This window comes from Perca flavescens, chromosome 1 (assembly GCF_004354835.1).
Source record: "Perca flavescens isolate YP-PL-M2 chromosome 1, PFLA_1.0, whole genome shotgun sequence".
Taxonomy (NCBI): domain Eukaryota; kingdom Metazoa; phylum Chordata; class Actinopteri; order Perciformes; family Percidae; genus Perca; species Perca flavescens.
In genome coordinates this window covers 26,061,495-26,081,204 of record NC_041331.1, presented here as the reverse complement: position 1 = coordinate 26,081,204, position 19,710 = coordinate 26,061,495, and the positions used below count along the sequence as shown (strand labels likewise).

The 19,710-nt window shown below is 40.1% G+C and overlaps 1 protein-coding gene across 2 annotated transcripts; it reads right to left on the bottom strand.

Moving 5' to 3' along the window:
* Window positions 1-1,514: 1,514 nt before the first annotated feature.
* fes (FES proto-oncogene, tyrosine kinase) lies at window positions 1,515-18,873 on the bottom strand. Of its 2 annotated transcripts, none has more exons than XM_028585487.1 (18): window positions 18,487-18,873; window positions 16,028-16,201; window positions 14,619-14,715; window positions 14,339-14,522; window positions 13,138-13,275; window positions 12,913-13,032; window positions 12,611-12,733; window positions 11,214-11,409; window positions 10,328-10,408; window positions 9,345-9,554; window positions 8,811-8,933; window positions 8,494-8,547; window positions 5,613-5,731; window positions 5,382-5,476; window positions 5,100-5,223; window positions 2,202-2,359; window positions 1,952-2,074; window positions 1,515-1,774 (listed from the first exon to the last, which is right to left on the bottom strand). In XM_028585487.1, exons 1-18 carry the CDS (start codon window positions 18,709-18,711, stop codon window positions 1,632-1,634), a joined length of 2,487 nt encoding a protein of 828 aa, XP_028441288.1. In that variant the 5' UTR covers window positions 18,712-18,873; the 3' UTR covers window positions 1,515-1,631. The 2 variants fall into 2 exon arrangements, with proteins under 2 accessions (XP_028441288.1, XP_028441296.1); XM_028585495.1 differs by lacking the exon at window positions 18,487-18,873 and adding an exon at window positions 18,394-18,454.
* Window positions 18,874-19,710: the final 837 nt, after the last annotated feature.

Below are 19,710 nucleotides of genomic sequence, written 5' to 3'. Positions count from 1 at the left end.
TCAAGATTAGCGTCAGGGTTTATTGTTCTCTTGCCACGGTTGTAAAAAATAAGAGAGAATTAAGTTTTCGTCAAATGACCAAACAAGACTTTTTTGCCAGATTTTATCTATTTCTAGTCCAGTCATGGCCTCTTCCAGTTTTCATTTTATTTTAATACTACTACTACTAACACAAGCTAAGAGATGTAGCAAGGGCTGTTTATCTTATTATATTAAGTCTGGCAACCCAAATGAGTCCCCATTAGCAGCCTTTTTTTTTGGGTGGGTTCTGCCTTTAATTTTTTAACAGTACAGCTAGGTGAGAAAGGGGAAAGAGAGGAGGAAGACATGCAGGAAATTGTCACAGGTCAGATTCAAACCATGACCTCTGTGTTGAGGCATAAACCTCTCAGTACATGTGCGCCTGCTCTACCCACTGAGCCATCCTGAACAACTGAACAATCCTTGTGATCTAACCAAAGAGGCTTTTTACTGAACTGTTAACCAGATGAACAGCAATTCCTGGACGGGTATAATATCCTTATTTTGTATTTGTGAAGTCTGACAAAATAAACATAATTACAGGTAAAACAAGTGCTGTGTAATGGGCTATTCTGACGTTTAAAGCAGAACAGTCCCAGGAGAATAAACAGTCCAGCATTCCCATTCCATATTCCCCCGTAAAACCACAACTTTAAATCAAAGAAATTAGATATAAGGTGTTAATTAATGAGCTTTTAAGGTGCTCGTAGGTGGATTTTGTTTCCTTCAGACAGAGCCAGGCTAGCTGTTTCTGCCTGTTTCCAGTCTTTATGCCAAGCTAAGCTAACCAGCTGCTTATGAGAAAGAGTGGTACCAATCTTCTCCTCTTACTCCTGGGAAGAAAACAAATATGCATATTTCCCAACATGAACTATTACAGTAAAATGGTCACAGAGGTGACAGTAAGCTTTGTAAATGTACTGACACAAATCCCTCGACCAGGCTTACATCAACACAACACTAAAACATGCTAGCAGAATGTTAAGATTGATCCCCACTAGCAGCTTTCAGTTAACGTCCTGTGAAAAAAAGATTTAAAAGGACTTAAACAGGCCTGCACTTTTATTTTAGATATTTTTGTGTAATCAAAGGTAGTCATGTTACACCTACATGCTTCCCATTGACTTTGGGACGTCTGCAGTTGGATCCTAAAAACCCAACAGGCGACACAAACGCCTACAAGGCTGTGTTGATTTAAACCAAAGAATTTCTAATATTGTTTAAACCTTATTGTCCCTATGACAGTGATGGCAGCCTCTAGGAGGAAGTGTCAGTTTGTCTCTGTGGTGTCTTTCAGACAAACCACATGTTTACACACAACAACAGTTACAGTAATAATATACAGCACAGTGGTACGTTGTGTTCATAGCACACATTTGTGTTATCTCAGAAGAGACAGATGTGTTGCAGACTTCTGTTCTTAAGAGGAGGAATTAAAAAACAGACACACAAGGCAAGAAGTTAAGAAACAAGAATGCTGCCATCCACTGGTCGACTGATATTTTACAAGTCAGAAACACAATTCCAAGTTTATTTCCACAACAAAAGGGGTCCAATATTAGTTATTGTTCACTTTGTTTCTATTTGCATGTCAAATAATCAGGCTTGTATTATGTTATTTTGTTGTATATGGCACTAAGCTCAGCCCGAAGTTTCTTGAAAGACGGTCTATTTCTGGGGTTGTACTGCCAGCAGCTGTTCATAATCCTGGAGATTTCCACAGGGCAGCCGTGTGGAGCGGGCATACGGTATCCTGCAACATAACAAAGACAGGTATTGACATCATCTTAGCACACTGTACACATTTTTTAAACATGGAGTTCAGAAAAGGCATCAGTGTCAGAATCATCGAAGGAGCAGGGGTTTTCCTCAATGGCATCTGAACACAAACACATTGGCACTTGGCTTATTTAGCCTGATGAGTCTTTACCTTTCTCCACCTCGTCTCGAGTCTGTTGGTTAGTCATGCTCGTGTAGGGCGTCATTCCCATGGAGAAGATCTCCCACAGTAAGACTCCAAAGCTCCAGACGTCACTCTCTTTGGTATAACGACCTAAAAACACCACCAGGGGGCAACATTAGCAAAGGCATGTCTGTCAGGTTTTAATTGAGTACTGGCAGAGAGGAACAGGAGACATGTTTCTGGTTGTGACTGCAGGGCAGAAAAAGTTGTGGCGTACCATAGTTCAGGGCCTCAGGAGCCGTCCATTTGACAGGGATCTGTCTCAGGCTGCCCTCTGCAGAGTAGACACCATCATCTTGCTGACGGGACATCCCAAAGTCGCTGATCTTCACCACATTTTGCTCTGCAACCAGACAGTTTCTTGCTGCCAGGTCCCTTAAAAAAAGACAACAAGACAGAGGGATAAAGATGTACGTGGCATGTATGCATGAAAAATGGATATGAATAGACACAAAGTCATCATGCTCTGTATGTAAAAAATGAGAAACAGCAAGAGAACAGACTAAAAGGAGTGAGAGAACAGGCATTCTTCTCATGTCTCTAGTGTTGCGTGAGGCAGTTTGACATGCAGCGTTAGAGGCTGAGCATCTGCCAGCAGTCTGCTCTCTAATCGGTCCCCGCTGGGCAAATCGCACAGTGCTCCTGTAATGAGCCGGGTGTCACAACCTCATGTCTTCCCCGGAACACAGACATCCTCCACTGATGCCTTATCTAAAGTACCGCAATTGCTCCCACTCACTGATCCCTTAAAACTTCCACGTTCCATTTGAGGTTGCATCATTTCAAATGCACAGCATATTCTTGATCTCCGCTTTTCCCCACTTTTTACTTTTAATAATATTTTGAAAGCAAGACTTTATGTTTGTAGATTACGTACAAAACCACGTTTGATCTTTATAATCAGTTCCTGCTCACTTTGAGATCCACATTCTTTAGAAGTTGTGAACCAGTTTTCCTCTGGGCTCGAACAAAATGTTCAAAATGAATCATCACAGCCATGTCAGCATCCTTGCATTTCCTCCTTTATAGTTGATTTTAAAATCATATTAGGCAAGGCAAGGCAAGGCTTGTATTACCGGTAAACAAGAATGTACGAGGCTCTAAATGGGTTTACCCCTTCATATTAAGTTGACTGTCTCTTCTACCATTATACTACCAACAGTTAGGACAAAAAAGTATAGAGGCACAGCCTGTTCTTGTTATGGACCTGTGGAATAACATATATTATCATATTACTAGGACAGTCAAGGTGTTTTAAGCCCCTAATGTCTCCTTCCAGGCAGCGCTGCTTGAAAGGCACTAGGATTAGGCAATGGTTATGGTTAGGGTTAGGGTTAGGGTTAAGGTTAAGATTAGGGTTAGGTGCCTTGAAGTCAACGGTCGCAGCGCTGCCTGGAAGGAGACGTCGGGGGCCTAAAACACCATCGAGCGTCAAGGTGCTTTTCTGTGGACTAAAATCCAACAGAAGTCAGGACAGCAGTCACTACTCATCTTCCACCACACATTGGCGCTTATTAAGCTATGTCTAATATTTTTTTATAGTGTTTTTTAAACACAACTGCGCCGTAGCTCTCTGAACATGCTATAAGGTAATGTTATGCGCTGCTAAACTAATGGTTGTTCTGTCTTTGTTATTCAAGTGGAAAAAAATTGAAGGTCAGCCAGGAGAGCATGTTTTCTGCTTCCTCTTCAAGGACACAACAGCTATCAATTAATCAAGAAAACGTTTAATTCCTTACTTTAAATTGACTGTTTAGCTGCTAAATCAACATGTAGTGCTGCGGGAAAAGTGCAGGTGGATAACAACAATGTTAGGGAAGTAAATTATGTTCCGTATTATGTAGGCCTACCATAAATGCTTTAATATCCATCTGCCTGCAGCTTGATTCACATTTGTTCTTGTGGAAATTACATCATACTTTATGTAACATGAACATGTTTATACATGCAACTAATGCATTTTACACACTGCTCTGCTGTGCTTTATGTTGTCTTTCCTGCGTGTTATATTCTTGGTGGCTTCACCACATAGTTAAGACATAAAGTACACTGTTCTCTGATCTAACGATGCTTCTATGTGTTAGTTTGTATGTTGGTTTTGTTATAAATATCTTTGTTATGTATTAGATTGTATAATACATTTTCAATATTGAGCATTGTGTTAGTTCAAGTGAAGCACTGAAATTGTGATCAGCATTACTTGTTTCAATCATGCTTCGCCATCTGTGGCTCATTCATTCGCTGTTTAGCTACCAGTTAATAACGTACAATCATAGTCATTCAGACAGTCCAGAACCAGAAACTCCCCACTTTAAAGCATCAGTCACACCAAAAACTGACATTAGCTCGTCCACAAAACATTGGTGGGGCTGGTGACATAGTGACTATTTGCAGGGATAGTTTGTAAGTTGCTGGGGCTGGTGAGCCAACTGTTAACCCGCTAGCCAGCCCAGCCGGGCTAGCGCTAGTGGGTCACAATCTCTATCTATGTTTTACTGTTGTGTTTTCTTCCCGCTGGCATTTTGTTTATTGCACACCATTTTGTTCAATAAAAAGTAATCAGGAGGGCAAGAATAAAAATAAAGCTCTTCAAGCGAACAAGACTGTGTAGGTCTATCTCTGACTGTAGGTGCACAGTACTTCAGGACATGCCTACTACATGATACACCCTTGAAACGGTCGCAGTTTGGTTAGGTTTAGGCACCAAAACTACTTGGTTAGGTTAAGGAAAAGATCATGGTTTGGGTTAAAATAACGTATTAATCGAGGAAGTTATACTTTAGTGTATATTTTTGGTGAACTTTGGAGAAGAATGCAGGACATTCATATGGATTAATTTAGCTGGGTGGGGATCCTTGTTGCTGCTCTGACTCAGATCTTTCAGTTGCCAAATCTAACTGCACAACCGTAACACTATAAATGGTGAAAACCTTGATGTGTCTCTGACTTAAATTATACAAAGTCACAATATTACCTGTTCCTAATTTAATGATTATACCTTAACACAAATGCAATATTATACAAGGCCAATATTTTATACAACTATTATATTTGTATGAAATATTGTATAAAATCATATCATATTGTACAAATATTGATTAACGGATTGACAAACCTGTGGATGCATTTGTTGCTCTCCAGGAACTCCATGCCAGATGCTACATTTTCTGTCATTTTGACCATCATCTTAGGCTTCAGATTGTGACCCTCATGCCGTAAGAAGGATAGAAAATCCCCACCTTATGAAATGTGCACACACACGCACAAATACATACATATAAAGAGAGTGATGATAGAGAAACAAAGCAGGGAAACAATAATAGTAGAATAACGCTTGAAGGTGTTGGGTAAACAAGCTGAGAGATATAAAGCTAGAGTCTAACAGGATCATATTTACCTTGAACGAGCTCCATGATGATGTAGATGGGCTGTTTCTGAGTGCACACTCCTATCAGCTTCACAATGTTAGGATGGTCATATTGCTTCAGGATCCTGGACAGCATAGGAGAAGTATGTGTGTGTGTGTGTGTGTGTGTGTGTGTGTGTGTGTGTGTGTGTGTGTGTGTGTGTGTGTGTGTGTGTGTGTGTGTGTGTGCGTGCGCACGTGCGTCTGTGGGTGTGTACTTACCTGGCTTCCATCAGGAACTTACTCTTGTGCTCTGGGGCCAGGTTCTCTTTACAGGATTTCACTGCTACAGGAGTGTTATCAGAGCGTAAACGACCACTGTACACTTCTCCAAAATTACCCTGTGTAGTACGAACGTGATTAGTTACAGTTTTTTTTTTAACACTCTTTTCTAATCCAAAGTTAACAATTTTTCTTGACGAATTGTTACCATATGTGCACAATTTTATGACAATTTAAGATGAAAGAGGAGATAAACGTGTACATCAATTATAACTACTTTTATGTAGAAACTTGGCAGGGGGGGGGGAATTTGTAGGATAGGTTAAAAGAAAGGGTTATCAGTTGCTGTAACTGTTCCTCCTGCCCATACCGGACAGGAAGAAAGCCCTCCTTAAAGTGATTTCAATGTGAGTGATGTAGGACTAAATATACAGCTCTCCTTCAGTGGAAAAATTACTTCCTGTTGAGCTTCAGCTAATATAATATATCAGGACTCCTTATTACACAGGATTTCTTCCACAGTTTATAAATTCCCTCTTTTGTATTTCCAAGGATGGTGTTTGCTTGCTGAGCCACAGCTGAAAATAGGAAGTTTGTACTAAAAAGACTGATTAAGATATGGAACAAGGTAATAGTCAATCACATCAATTCGACCATCATTTGTCTAAAGTGGATTTTTGTGTCCTTTTTTGTCTGCTTTTATTTTCTCTGTGTGGAGGGCTTTATGTGTCATTGAGGTTTACCCCAACATGTTTGTTTATTTAGTTCATGTTCTTATTTTACTATATTTAAAAATGTATGTAATGTATGTACAGTGGTGTGAAAAAGTGTTTGCCCCCTTCCTCATTTCCTGTTCCTTTGCATGTGTGTCACACTTAAGTGTTTCGGAACATCAAACCAATTTAAACAAAAGTCAAGGACAACACAAGTAAACACAAAATGCAATTTGTAAATGAAGGTGTTTATTATTAAAGGAGAAAAAAAATCCAAACCATCATGGCCCTGTGTGAAAAAGTGATTGCCCCCCTTGTTAAAACATACTATAACTGTGGTTGTCCACACCTGAGTTCAATTTCTCTAGCCACACCCAGGCCTGATTATTGCCACACCTGTTCACAATCAAGGCATCACTTAAATAGGAGCTGCTTGACACAGTAAGGTCCACCAGAAGATCCTTAAAAGCTACACATCATGCCGAGACCCAAAGAAATTCAGGAACAATTGAGAAAGAAAGTAATTGAGATCTATCAGTCTGGAAAGGGTTATAAAGCCATTTCCAAAGCTTTGGGAATCCAGCGAACCACAGTGAGAGCCATTATCCACAAATGGCGAAGACATGGAACAGTGGTGAACCTTCCCAGGAGTGGCCGGCCGCCCAAAATTACCCCAAGAGCGCAGCGACGACTCATCCAAGAGGTCACAAAAGACCCCACAACAACGTCCAAAGAACTGCAGGCCTCACTTGCCTCAGTTAAGGTCAGCGTTCATGCCTCCACCATCAGGAAAAGACTGGGCAAAAATGGCCTGCATGGCAGAGTTCCAAGGAGAAAACCACTGCTGAGCAAAAAGAACATCAAAGCTCGTCTCAATTTCTCCAGAACACATCTTGATGATCCCCAAGACTTTTGGGACAACATTCTGTGGACCGATGAGACAAAAGTGGAACTCTTTGGAAGGTGTGTGTCCAAGTATATCTGGCGTAGAAGGAACACTGCATTTCATAAAAAGAACATTATACCAACTGTAAAATATGGTGGTGGCAGTGTGATGGTCTGGGGCTGTTTTGCTGCTTCAGGACCTGGAAGACTTGCCGTGATAAAAGGAACTATGAATTCTGCTGTCTACCAAGAGATCCTGAAGGAGAATGTCCGACCATCTGTTCGTGTACTCAAGCTGAAACGAACTTGGGTTCTGCAGCAGGACAATGATCCTAAACACACCAGCAAGTCCACCACCGAATGGCTGAAGAAAAACAAAATGAAGACTTTGGAGTGGCCTAGCCAAAGTCCTGACCTGAATCCTATTGAGATGTTGTGGTATGACCTTAAAAAGGCCGTTCATGCTCGAAAACCCTCTAATGTAACTGAATTAGGACAATTCTGCAAAGATGAGTGGGCCAAAATTCCTCCAGGACGCTGTAAAAGCCTCATTGCACGTTATCGCAAACGCTTGGTTGCAGTTGTTGCTGCTAAGGGTGGCCCAACCAGTTATTAGGTTTAGGGGGCAATCACTTTTTCACACAGGGCCATGATGGTTTGGATTTTTTTTCTCCTTTTAATGATAAACACCTTCATTTACAAATTGCATTTTGTGTTTACTTGTGTTGTCCTTGACTATTGTTTAAATTGGTTTGATGTTCCGAAACACTTAAGTGTGACAAACATGCAAAGGAACAGGAAATGAGGAAGGGGGCAAACACTTTTTCACACCACTGTAATATAGTATGAATGCCTAATGGGTCCTTGCTCACTTTTGTTCTACTTACGTAGCCTGTGATGCTTTTCTGGGGGCTATTAATTTACAGATGGCGTAATGAGAACTATGATAGGTATTATCAGTGACTGTAATGTATGGACCTGGAAAACCATAATAAAATAAAGAATAAAAAAGACTAACTTTGGAAGATATTGAATTTAAATTTTAAAGAAAATTATTGTGACTCATTAAGCAGGTCTTCCTTGCACCTTAACCATACTTCCCATTAAGGTTCATGCAAATATGTTCACAACATTTTGAGAGATCTGACTCAGATACAGGCAAATACTTAGACACGCTACTCATGGATAATTCCGCTAATAGGCGTAATAAAAAGCAATAAATAAAAAAATGTTTTTCTCACTTCACTTTTATGTTTCTGTCAACAGATGTTAAGTTTACCCACCCGTCCAATGAGGGGTCCCAAGATAATATCATCATGTTCCAGGACCCACTTGTCCTAATGGGGTTAGAAATTAACTATAAGAGATGCATAGTAGTGCTGTTTTAAACTGTGACACCAGCAAGGGTTGAGGGAAACTATGAGGGAAGAGAACTTGAAGGAAAGATCATAATAATAATAATAATAAGAAGAAGAAGAAGAAGTAGTTTCCATGTATGCTCATCTGTGACGACTATAGGAAGCACTTTAATAGTATGTTTAATTGTGTGTTACAGCCTTTTTATGGGCAGTGCATTTGTGTGTGTGTGTTACAGGAGTACCTTCAGTACAGGTTTATTCAGCACAATGTCACACTTCTTGGTGACGTGTTGATGTGAGGACAGCAGATGATGGATCAGGTGTGGGATACTGTGGAAGCATTCTCCATCCAGACGGTACAAATTCTACTGACACGGATGGAAAAGCATTTACAAGAGTGAACCAATGTGCAAACATACAGGAAACAGAAAATCTCGACGACATAATGAAAAAAACATATTTAACAAAATAGACTTTAAATTGTTAGATTGTTTAAATACTTGATGTTTTTTTAATTCGAAACATCTAAACTTCTATTTAATTCACAGAATAAAACATAGCCGCATGCTCACATAACGTCCTCTTAAATAAACCAAATTTGGAAGGAAACAGTACATGTAACTTATTTATTGTTTTGCAGTATCAGTGGTCTGATTCAACTTAAAATGTGCTTACATATTCAAAATGTGATGTAAAACGCACACAGAAACATTATAAATGTAAAATGTTCTTCTACAACTCTATACAAAAGTGTTTTGGTCTATTCATTTACTTACATCCGTGTTCTGAATGAGGAAATGCTTGCAGGATCTTTCCCATTGCACAGAGAGCACATAACCCTCTTTTTCTTGACTCTTCCTCACCAAGAAATCGCCGTCATTCTTCAGCAGCTGCTGGACCTCCAGTCTGGGAATGGCTCCGTGGTACCAGTCCTGCTGCCCCAGAGGTCGATCCACCTCCTGCACCGGGGTGAGGGCGGGGAGCACCTGGAGAAAGAGAAAAGCAGAATCTTTAAAGCTGACATGAAAAATAAAACAATAAGAAGTGATGGAAGGATGGATTTTTAGGGTGATTCTGCAGAGAATATACGGAGATTCTTCAAAGAATACTTTAAAGTGTAACCGCACCACTTTCCATTCCTCCAGGGAAGGTTGGGATTCGGAGAGCAAGAAGTAGTTCACACTTAAAGAAAAAACAGCAGATAATTTAGACTTGAAGTCCGGACACTAACTTGCTCAAGATGATCTTTTACAGCATGAACACAGTGATTTTATCTTTCTGAAATTAAAAACTGAAAGATTGATTGCACATTGATGGCCCTTTCCTGTAGAGAGTTTGTGGGCAGCACAGCTGGCTCATGGCTCCATCTGTCAGCGATGATAAAACAATGAAATGTAAACTTTTAGTAAAGTTTTAGGTCAGGGAAAGTAGTGACTTCCAAGTCCAAGAGTGCTTTCAGGAGCACAGACCCCAAACAAAGATATAAGGTGCCTGAGTGTGCTCAGCTGTGCAGTGGATACACTTTCTCCAAAACATGATGAATTGCTTGTTTTGTGGTAAGAGCTTTGAGTGCACAAAAACACACTGCAGTTAAAGTGTCCTTCAACTGGAACAAGTGTCCTTCCTTTTAAAATGTCTTCAACAACATACTGAGAAACAGATATTGTTCCGTGTGTGATGCAAAACAATTTAGTATCACCACTTGTACTCTATCTGTCATTGTTTCGTTGACTTGATTGTAAATCAGTGTGTAACCTACCTCCCATTTGGGTTTAAACAGGCCACTCAGATTGTTTATGATCCCGTCCATGAGGGGTTTGGAAAACGATGGGCTATGATCCTGATAAAAAGACAAGATCCAAAGCACATCATGTTGGTCAATAAAAATATATCATTATTGGCAAAACAATTATTTTATCTCTCTGTTACTATCTGTTATGCGCTCCCCCTTGTTTTTCTTCTCCCTCTTCAGATTGCAAAAAATGCAGAATACGTACTTAAAAGACTTGTAAGGCTATTATGAAATAGTTGCCAAATTCTTTTTTAAAGATAATTTGGTGGCCACACCTGCAGTAACTCTGAGGACCCCCAGGGGTCACAGACCCCCTGTTGAAGATCTCTGGTCTGTGGAGGCGGTGCTTTGAGCTAAATGTTAATGTCAGCAAACATGATAGCATGCTCACGATGACAAGGTTAACATGCTGGTTAAGCAGATATAATATTTATAATAATAATAATAATAATACATTTTCTTTGGAGGACGCCTGTCTAGGTACACAAGGACATCTTACATACCATGCCATACCTATTTTCACCATCTTAGTTTAACGTGTTAGCATGCTAACATTAGCTAATTAGCTCAAGTACAGCTGAGACTGATGGCATTGTCATTCATTTTGGAGGTATTTGTTCATAAACCCAAATATTGGACAATTCCATTCAACATGAATATCTATACCAAATATCTTGGTAATCCATCCAATAGTTGTCGAGACATGTCACTAAAAACCAAAATGGTCAAACTGCTGGTGACGCTAGAGGAAAAGTGATAGGATCACCAAAGTCAGTATGGCTTCATTCTCTAATTAGATTAGGAGCTTTAAAAAAAGGCAAAAGTTACAAAGACTCCTGCAGAGAGAACATACGTTGCATGTGTTGGATAAAAGTGTGATGGTGTCTGGGTCCAGCTTCAGAGCACAGGGAGGGTCTTTGGAGCCCAGCTGGTCCATTTTCTCCTTCAGAATAAGCCTCTGAACCTCCAGCTTGGCTCTCACACCCTGAGACAGAGCAACCTGCTGCCGGCACTCCTCCATCGCATGTCTCTTGCTGAACTGGTAGACTCTGGACAAAGCAGAGAGCAACAGTACATCAAGGAGGGTGAATTATATTTGTGTGGGCCTTTTCAGTGTGAGCAACACAATGTGTTGCACAAGTCAATAAAGCAACACAAGTGACAGAATAGACAGTATGGCCACACAGACATCAATAAGAGGTCTGTCTGTGAAAATAGGTTTGCAGATGCTTCCTGTTGACTTATGCAGTCAATAAGAAGACTTCTCTTGTAACAGTTAGTCTGCCCTGGATTTCAGCATGTAATACCAGTAAATCTTCAAATGACCCAAGAGTTCTGCTAGTGAGGTGAAACAATACTTTTTTTAAATGCTGATATCCTTATATGCTGCAAAAATACTATTTGCCCAATGTGTTCAGTGAGTCAGTGAGTTTGGGATAATTTGATTAGAGCTGAAATGATGAATTGATTGAAAGGCAATTATTCAGCAACTATTCGGATAATAATTACTTGTTGCAGTAATTTTTCAAGCAAAACTGCCAAAGCTTTTTAAACGTGAGGATTTGCTGCTTTACGTACATACACTATATGATAAGTTAACTGAATATATATAAAGCATTCATTTTTTATGATCTCAGAGTGATGGTTAGTAGGAACTACAGAAGCATTCATTCTTCAACTTCCTCAAGTTAACAGATTCTCAGCTACAAAAGGTCACGCTAGTTCAACCTCATACAGCATGTCACTGTTGATTTACAAAATATTTCTTCAAAAAACAGACCAAAGGGCAGCATAACCTCTACTCACCTCACGAACACCACCACCACCATATGTGCTCCCCAGCTGCTCCTTGAAAGGTATTAACCTTTTGCTTATAAACACATTGTTTCCAGTTGTCCTCCAGGAGCTTGTTAATGACTATATCACTCCCTCAGGACACCTTCAGACAACCTCATCAACCAAGACAGATGAGAGAATCGAGCTCCATAACTCTGACCATATCGCTGCATGGTATTGTAATTCATAAGGCAGGTACAGCCCCCTGAGACCACACTGGTTATTACTGTTGCCCAGCCAAGAGCACACTAAGTTCTCCCGATGGGAAGGACTGCCTGCAGATGCAAACTACAGTCATTTGTTTTCATGGCTAAAGTGTTTGTGTGTGTTTTTATTTTAAAATCCTCCTCTGTGACCTCTGAAGACAACATAAGAGCATCATTGATTCTATGTTTATGACTTTCGTCCGCTCACCTCTGGCCCTTTTTGACACCTTCCCACTCTGCGTCCAGCTCCAGCTCCAGCTGATCGACCGAGGACTGCTGGGAGCCCAGAGTCCGAGCCAGATCCAGCAGCTCCTCCTCTACCGCAGTCAGTCTGGAGAAAGGAGATGGAGAAATAAAGTGAAGGGAGGAAGTAATTAATGCTAAACATACAGTCAGAGGCAATAGGAGGTAAAAAAAGAACATGGAGGGTGAGGAGGAGGAAGTAGTTGAGACAATACAAAGAAAAGTAGAGTTCACTCATCTGGATGAAAATGTGTTGTTTGTTCTCACTTGTGCTGGACTGTCTCAAGCGTGAGGTCATTCAGTTCAATCTCTCTGGGATGTAGCTGCTCAGTATCTTCTAGAAGACTACAATCAAACTCTGCACAAGCAGGAGTCTCGCCTACAGATCTACAAACACACACACACACACACACACACAGTATCATCGCTCTGCAGGGTTAGCTTTCATGACTGCATTGTTGCCTTCTGAGGGGAAGTTTTTCCTCAGTCTACCTGTTCTGTTGGATGAAGCTCTCATATTCTCTTTGAGGATCGATGGCCGTGAGAGCAGAAGATATCTCCCTGTGGATCCGCACCACTTCATGATCGAGGAGAGTGGAGATGTCGAAATACTCTTGCAGGATCTCCTTTCTGGTTCATAAGTCAGGGGTGTCACATGAAAACGGAATAATCCAAAGTCATTGTTTTCAAGGACCATCTTTGCAAGTCTAAGACCAATTTAAATCACATACATTGCATTTTTCCAAAGCGCAGCATAAGAATTTACAGGTTGGTTGGAGGCAGGTTGATTCATATCATGAAACTCTATTTTGGGAGACTTGCCTGAAGTAAGCAGTCCATCACAGTAAACATTTTGATGTTTGAATTCTTTGAATTCTTGTCATATTTGTGTTGTTTCAAGCAGGGCCTGTTTAGCAAACTCTGTGTTCAGCAGACTGTCATTTATTCAATGCATGAAACTACTAAATTCAGATAATTTCCATTTTGATCTTCAAACCTTATTAAAGTAATGTTTTGGGGGTTTTATATCTAAGTTTTATGAATGCACAAACAAGGAAAAACTGTCAAAACATTTACTACTCTCAACTGCATGACCAAATGTTAACATATTAGTCTATATCCTTCGCGTTCCACTTCTGGGATTGCTCCGGTGCTGCAGGAAATTCCGCCGGATGCATGTATTTTCCGTTTCCTTCCGCTATCTTTGTGTTGGAATTTTAAATTCGGTGGATTAATGAGTACTATTGTTGACTGCTCCTCAGATCTCTGCAGGGTAAATTGAGACAGCTAGTTAGACTATCTGTCCAATCTCTCTTGCACTATTTTGCAGCGGCTCTGTGCGGAGCGGAGCGCCGCCCATGACAAATCTGATTGGTTTAAATAAATGCCATTAAACCAGAGCACGTTTTCCTCCCATCCCCAAATGCTATGTGGAGTAGCCAGACTCTGGCAAAGCGAAACTAACATATTATTAATGCTGATTTAAAAAAAAATACAACTTATTGTGCAGTGTTCATTTAATAGGGGAAAACATGTGCATGAACTGTGGTATTTAATTAATTAAAATGTGCTTTTGAAGTTGGCATTGCTCTTATATGTATTGTGTATGTATGAATGGAAATCATACAACTAAATGGAAACAGAAAAACAGTAAATAGAACCACTGTAAAATAATGTAGTAGGTGCATCTTACAGTATGAGCACCATCTCCTGCTGCAGAGTCTGCAGTGCACTGAGCAGCGCGGGCTGGATCTGACTGTAGTGGTGCTGATGGTAAACTTGAGCAGCTCGCACAGACAGCACATACTCATTATGCAGCTCGTAGAGTTTAAGTGAAGCCTTTACATAACGCTCTTTAGCCTTGTCTCGCTCTTTATCTGCAGACACACATACAGAAGGGGGAAAACACATTTCGTCATGATGGATATTACACACATCAGTGTGAAACTGATGTTCAGATAAGTGATTCTCACCTTTATTGGCCTCCTGGTACTTCCTCTTAGCCTGAGTTACCTCTCTCACTGCCTGTCTGTAGCTGCTCTTCAGCCTCTCCAACTCTGTCTGGGTCACCTGAAGCAGCACACAGACACACACACAGATGGAAAATATTTGGTTCAAAAATGTCTGTTATTCAGACGACCTATTTGTGTAGTTAAAAGCTGCCTCACAGAGTCGGAGCTCTACGTGAGACAGGAAGTGGACAATGGCTCTGTTAGGTTTCACTGCAGAGGAACATGAAACATAAGAGAAGTAAGAGGAAATGATCTGTCCTTTGTGGGTTGCTGGTGCCAATACTTCAAAATTCCACCTCTGACATTGTTTATTCACAATCACAACATAAAATATATCTGCTGTACCACACAGCAATTCACACAAAACTAAAGTTGCCGTCTGCACAATAAAAATTAAGCTGTCTGCTAGACGGCCAAATTGCAACCCAGTATGGATCACTGAAAATGAACACATCATTTTCCTGATGTAATTGGGTAATAAAAACAGTTGGGGCAGCCAACAGTTTGAGATTGCATCCAAATGCATTTGCAGGCACTCTTTCCAGTCTATTGAACCTCATTTCATTTGACTGCTATCTATAATGCTGCAATGCGCTTCTGCATGTTAAGATGATATCAAGAAACAACTTCTGCGTTTTTTCTTATAAGAATGATGTCATGTTGAGTTTCTACACACCCAAGCAGCACTCCATGTAGACTGCATTGTGACTAAGAATCATGTCATATTCGCAAATAGCCTACTATGACTTTTTTTGTACACATAATGGCCGTTAGATATGTTTGCTGTCCTTTGAAAATGCCAGAGCGTCAAGAAAAAGGACCAGATGGCGGTGTGATGATTACATTGACCATGACATAACATTAAACTCTTCAACACAATAACCGCTCTGCTGCTCAACGTGTTATTTCAAAAGTCCAAGAGTGGTTGCAACATAAATGAAGTATTTCTTCACAACAACTGAGATATGGATGATCATTTCATAAGTAATCCTATGTTAATGCTTAAAATGCAAAATAGTAAATGTACAAAAGTGAAATAAACCTTTAAGCAGTATCAGTTCATGGACCACAGTAAATATGTATGCACCAACACTATCTTCCTTTAAATATACATGCAAGGCATTTTTGTTTAGTTTGGCTTTTTGTGTGTGTGTGTGTGTTGTCTGTCTGTGTCAATTTAGATGGTCGACCAAAAGGACAAAAAAGCAACAATAATCAAAGTTCAATACCTAAAAAGTTAACTCTGTGTGTGTGTGTGTGTGTGTGTGTGTGTGTGTGTGTGTGTGTGTGTGTGTGTATGTGTGTGTGTGTTTGTGTGCGTGCGTGTACATGCGTGTGCATGTGCGTGTTCATGTATGTTAGTCACGTACCTTGCTGAGCTCCTGCCTCAGCAGGTTCCACTGCTCTGCGTAGGTTTTGCGGAGCTGCTGTTTGTCTCTAATGAGCAGCGTCAGTTTGCTGATGGGACCATTCAGCAGCTCCTCAGAGCGCTTCTTCATCACCTGACTGAAGTAGTCCGTCTGAGAGACCAGCACTCCCCACGACTGACAGACACAAAGGTCAGGGAGACAGGTCATTCAAACAAAAGATCAACAGTCCTTTACACGTTTAACCTCCATTTGGACTTGTTTGTTTCTGATTTAGCATGTATCTCAAAAATACTCACTTTCAATAAAATTCGATGAAAGTCAGTCAATGGGCCGAAACAAGTGGCTTATTTAAAAAGCAATTTATGTATTTTGCTCATAACTCCTGCACTTTAAGGTGCAGAATTGAAACAGTTTTCCGGGATCTTGTTGGTCCAACCTGCACCTAAAATTTATTTTTTAATTTATTATTATTATTATTACGGAGTGTCTATTTGCACCCCCGGTACGAATAGCCTCGGCCAAACAGCTGAGCTATTCACACCCTGTGACGTAACAAAAACAAAAACGTTGCTTGCGTGCACCGAAATCATGGCGGACGTTCATCTTCCATGAACGCAGAAACTGGCATATTAGGAAAGTTTTGTCTCTAAAGTTTATAACAATTGAATTTCTAGCGGAAAATGGATACTACAGTTGCGCTTTCTGTCTTCAGTGAAAGCATACAACCGTTAGTTTGTTAGTTAGTACCATAGGTTAGTACCTATTTTTTTGTATACAGTATGGTTACCTAGCAACCAAGGCTTGAAGACACCAAGTGGTAAACAGTTATACCATATCCTGTAAGAATTGTTAGGTGGGTGGTTAGAACACTGAGCTTTGGTCTGGCAGTCTTTAGTTTGATTCCTCAGTGAGGCGATCTTGTTTTTTTCATTTTGGATTAGATAATTTGCATGCCATTGCGCAAGGCAGGGCCCGCGAATTAGTTTTTGGTTTGGTTCGAACTAACCTTTAGAAAACAAAAAACTAACGTTCCCCAACGTCCCCTAAACGTTCTCTGTTAATGGGGAACACGAAATTTCTTTTGCAGGGTGGTAGCATAGATATTTATATCTATGGGTGGTAGGGGAAGACTCATGAATATGCCTGCTCTGGTTGGGTTGGTTAGGTTTAGGCAAGAGGAGTGGGATTGGTTATGGTTAGGGTAAGAATGTCAGGGCGATAATATTCCAAAAAGGTGTAATACATGAGTAGTATGGATAACTGTGTGTAAATATATGCCACGGTAATGTAAATGCACAGGGGTGCAAATAGCATACATTGATATTTGTACCAGACGGGGTATTACTAGAACACATTACTGTGTGCACCGGCGGGGTACGAATAGCATTCATTTCTAATTGCGCAGGGTATGAATAGCATACACTGCTAATTGTACCAGGGGTGCAAATAGCCTCACCCTATTATTATTATTATTATTATTATTATTATTATCAACCATCTTTGATTTGATTTTTTACAAACTCTTTGTTACCATTTCTCGATATTTGGTGACCACAAAAAACTTCTGCATTTTTCTTTTTCATTTTCTGTTAATAATGCTTTCTATAACTGGTTGCATTTATAGGCATGACCTATTTAACATAGTTTGCAAAAATTCATGAAAGCATTGTGAAATTACAAAACATTTGTATTATTATAAAACTTTGGCATTTCACACACAGGTAGCACTACAGCATCATGACACATTTTACTGGTTGTAACTTAAAGGTCATGAGTCTGACATCCATGTAGATGTGATGATCAGATATAGCTCTGAATCCATGCAGATGAAAAAACAAGCATTTTCTTTTTAGGATCAAATTCAAAGGATTGTGCAGCTCTAGTGATGGTACTATCTGTGCTCCCTAAGTATTCTCTTATTTGGATTTGATCTAGATAAACTAGAACAAGGAAAAAAGGTTTAGGTCAGATGTATTGGTAACTACTGTATACTATAACTACAGTCCATTTACTATATGTAAGCAAAACCTCTCTTAGTTTTATTAGTACCTCAAAGAAATCAAGAAAAATTACTTTTAAAGATTTATTTTGGGATACATTGGGCCATCACAGACAGTGCACTTTGCATATTGCACCCACATGCACACAATGACATTAGAATATATGGGTGTTTTTTGGACAGTTAAATAAAACACATTCGTGTTGACAGGTAAAAAAAAAACCACTTCTAATTAGGGAAGTATTTTTGTCCCAATATGACCATCTATCTGCACTTTTTGTTGCACAAATAATTAAATACAAATATTTTTTGGAGGGATGGCGACAAATCGATTTCAATTAATTATATGGGAAGCACTATACCTCACCTTAATTATATGAAAACGTCTTCCACTTAAATGACTGGTGGTCAGTGATGCTCAGTTGATGATTGAGCTGCAGAGTGATCTTTAAGACCTCACCTTGTTGAGCTGGCTGATGTAGTCCTGTCCTGCACCAGGCTGAGACCGGTCCAGCTTCTCCGCCATGGCAGCCATGTGGTGTAGCTGCACTGAAAACTCCCGCTCACTCTTAGCCCGCTGACCCATCCACTTCTTCATGACCTCCATCAGGTGAAGCTCTGAGTCCAGCAGCCGCATGACAGCTGCATGTGCCTGGGGGCACCGCAGGTCCTCTCCAAAACCCATCTCTGAATATTTCAACTTTCCTCTCTGCCGAGGATTTGACGTCAGCAGTAAGTCCTTTAACACCTTTTCGTTCTCATGAGTGGGACAGAAAATGGAGGAGCAGTGAGCAGCAGCAGCAGCTAATGACCAAGAGTCGTAGTTATTATTTCTCTGTGGCCAAAGGCAGCTTTCACTTCCCTGTGAGAACCAAAAAAAAGTACAGCGGTTCATAAAAGGCAGCACTTCCTCATGTCTGTGTGAATGTGTTTGTGCTGGTAATTCTAAAACTCTAACCACTGTTGCAAATGTATAAAATATCCAACTAAAATGCATAAACAATGCATTTTAGCACTGAGCTCATGTTACATTATGGCCACTATTGTTCATCTTTAGCTACGTACACTACTGGTCAAACATTTTAGAACACCCCAATTCTTTTTGTTTTTTATTGAAATTTTAGCAGTTCAAGTCCAATGAATAGCTTAAAATGGTACAAAGGTAAGTGGTGAACTGCATGATGTTAAAAATAATAATAATAAAAAATAATGTACATTTCAGTATTTTACAAAAAGGCCTTTTTTAGGGAACAAGAAATGGGTAAACAATGTAAAGCTGTTCTGCAGCAATGGAGGTTGATCAAGCTTTGAAAGTTGGTGCTCCCAATTCCCACAGGTGTTCCAACTTGTCTGGATTACTTACAACCCCCTCTGTTTGTATAAAAGTATTGTTGGAACACACTGTGGTACCATACCCTCGTGAGCATTATTTGAACAGTATCGTACTGCAGAAAGTAGTGTGCTGCTATAAAAATGGCGGGAAAAAGGCAAGTAACAATGGAAGAGAGACAGACCATCATAATACTTAAGAATGTTGGTCTTTCCTACAGAGAAATTGCGAAGAAAGTCAAGGTGTCAGTGAGTACAGTATTCTTCACCATCAAAAAGCACTTAGAAACTGGGGGAAACTCTGACAGGAAGAGGTCTGGCAGACCCAAAGCCACAACAGAATCAGAAGACAAGT

Coding starts and splice junctions, on each gene's coding strand:
- fes (XM_028585487.1), bottom strand. CDS start 18,711: ATGGGTTTTGGAGAGGACCTGCGGTGCCCCCAGGCACATGCAGCTGTC. Junction 12,734..12,912: donor CTTGAGACAGTCCAGCACAA/GTGAGAACAAAC, acceptor TCCTTTCTCCAG/ACTGACTGCGGTAGAGGAGG. Junction 10,409..11,213: donor TTTTATCCAACACATGCAAC/GTATGTTCTCTC, acceptor TCTTTTTATCAG/GATCATAGCCCATCGTTTTC.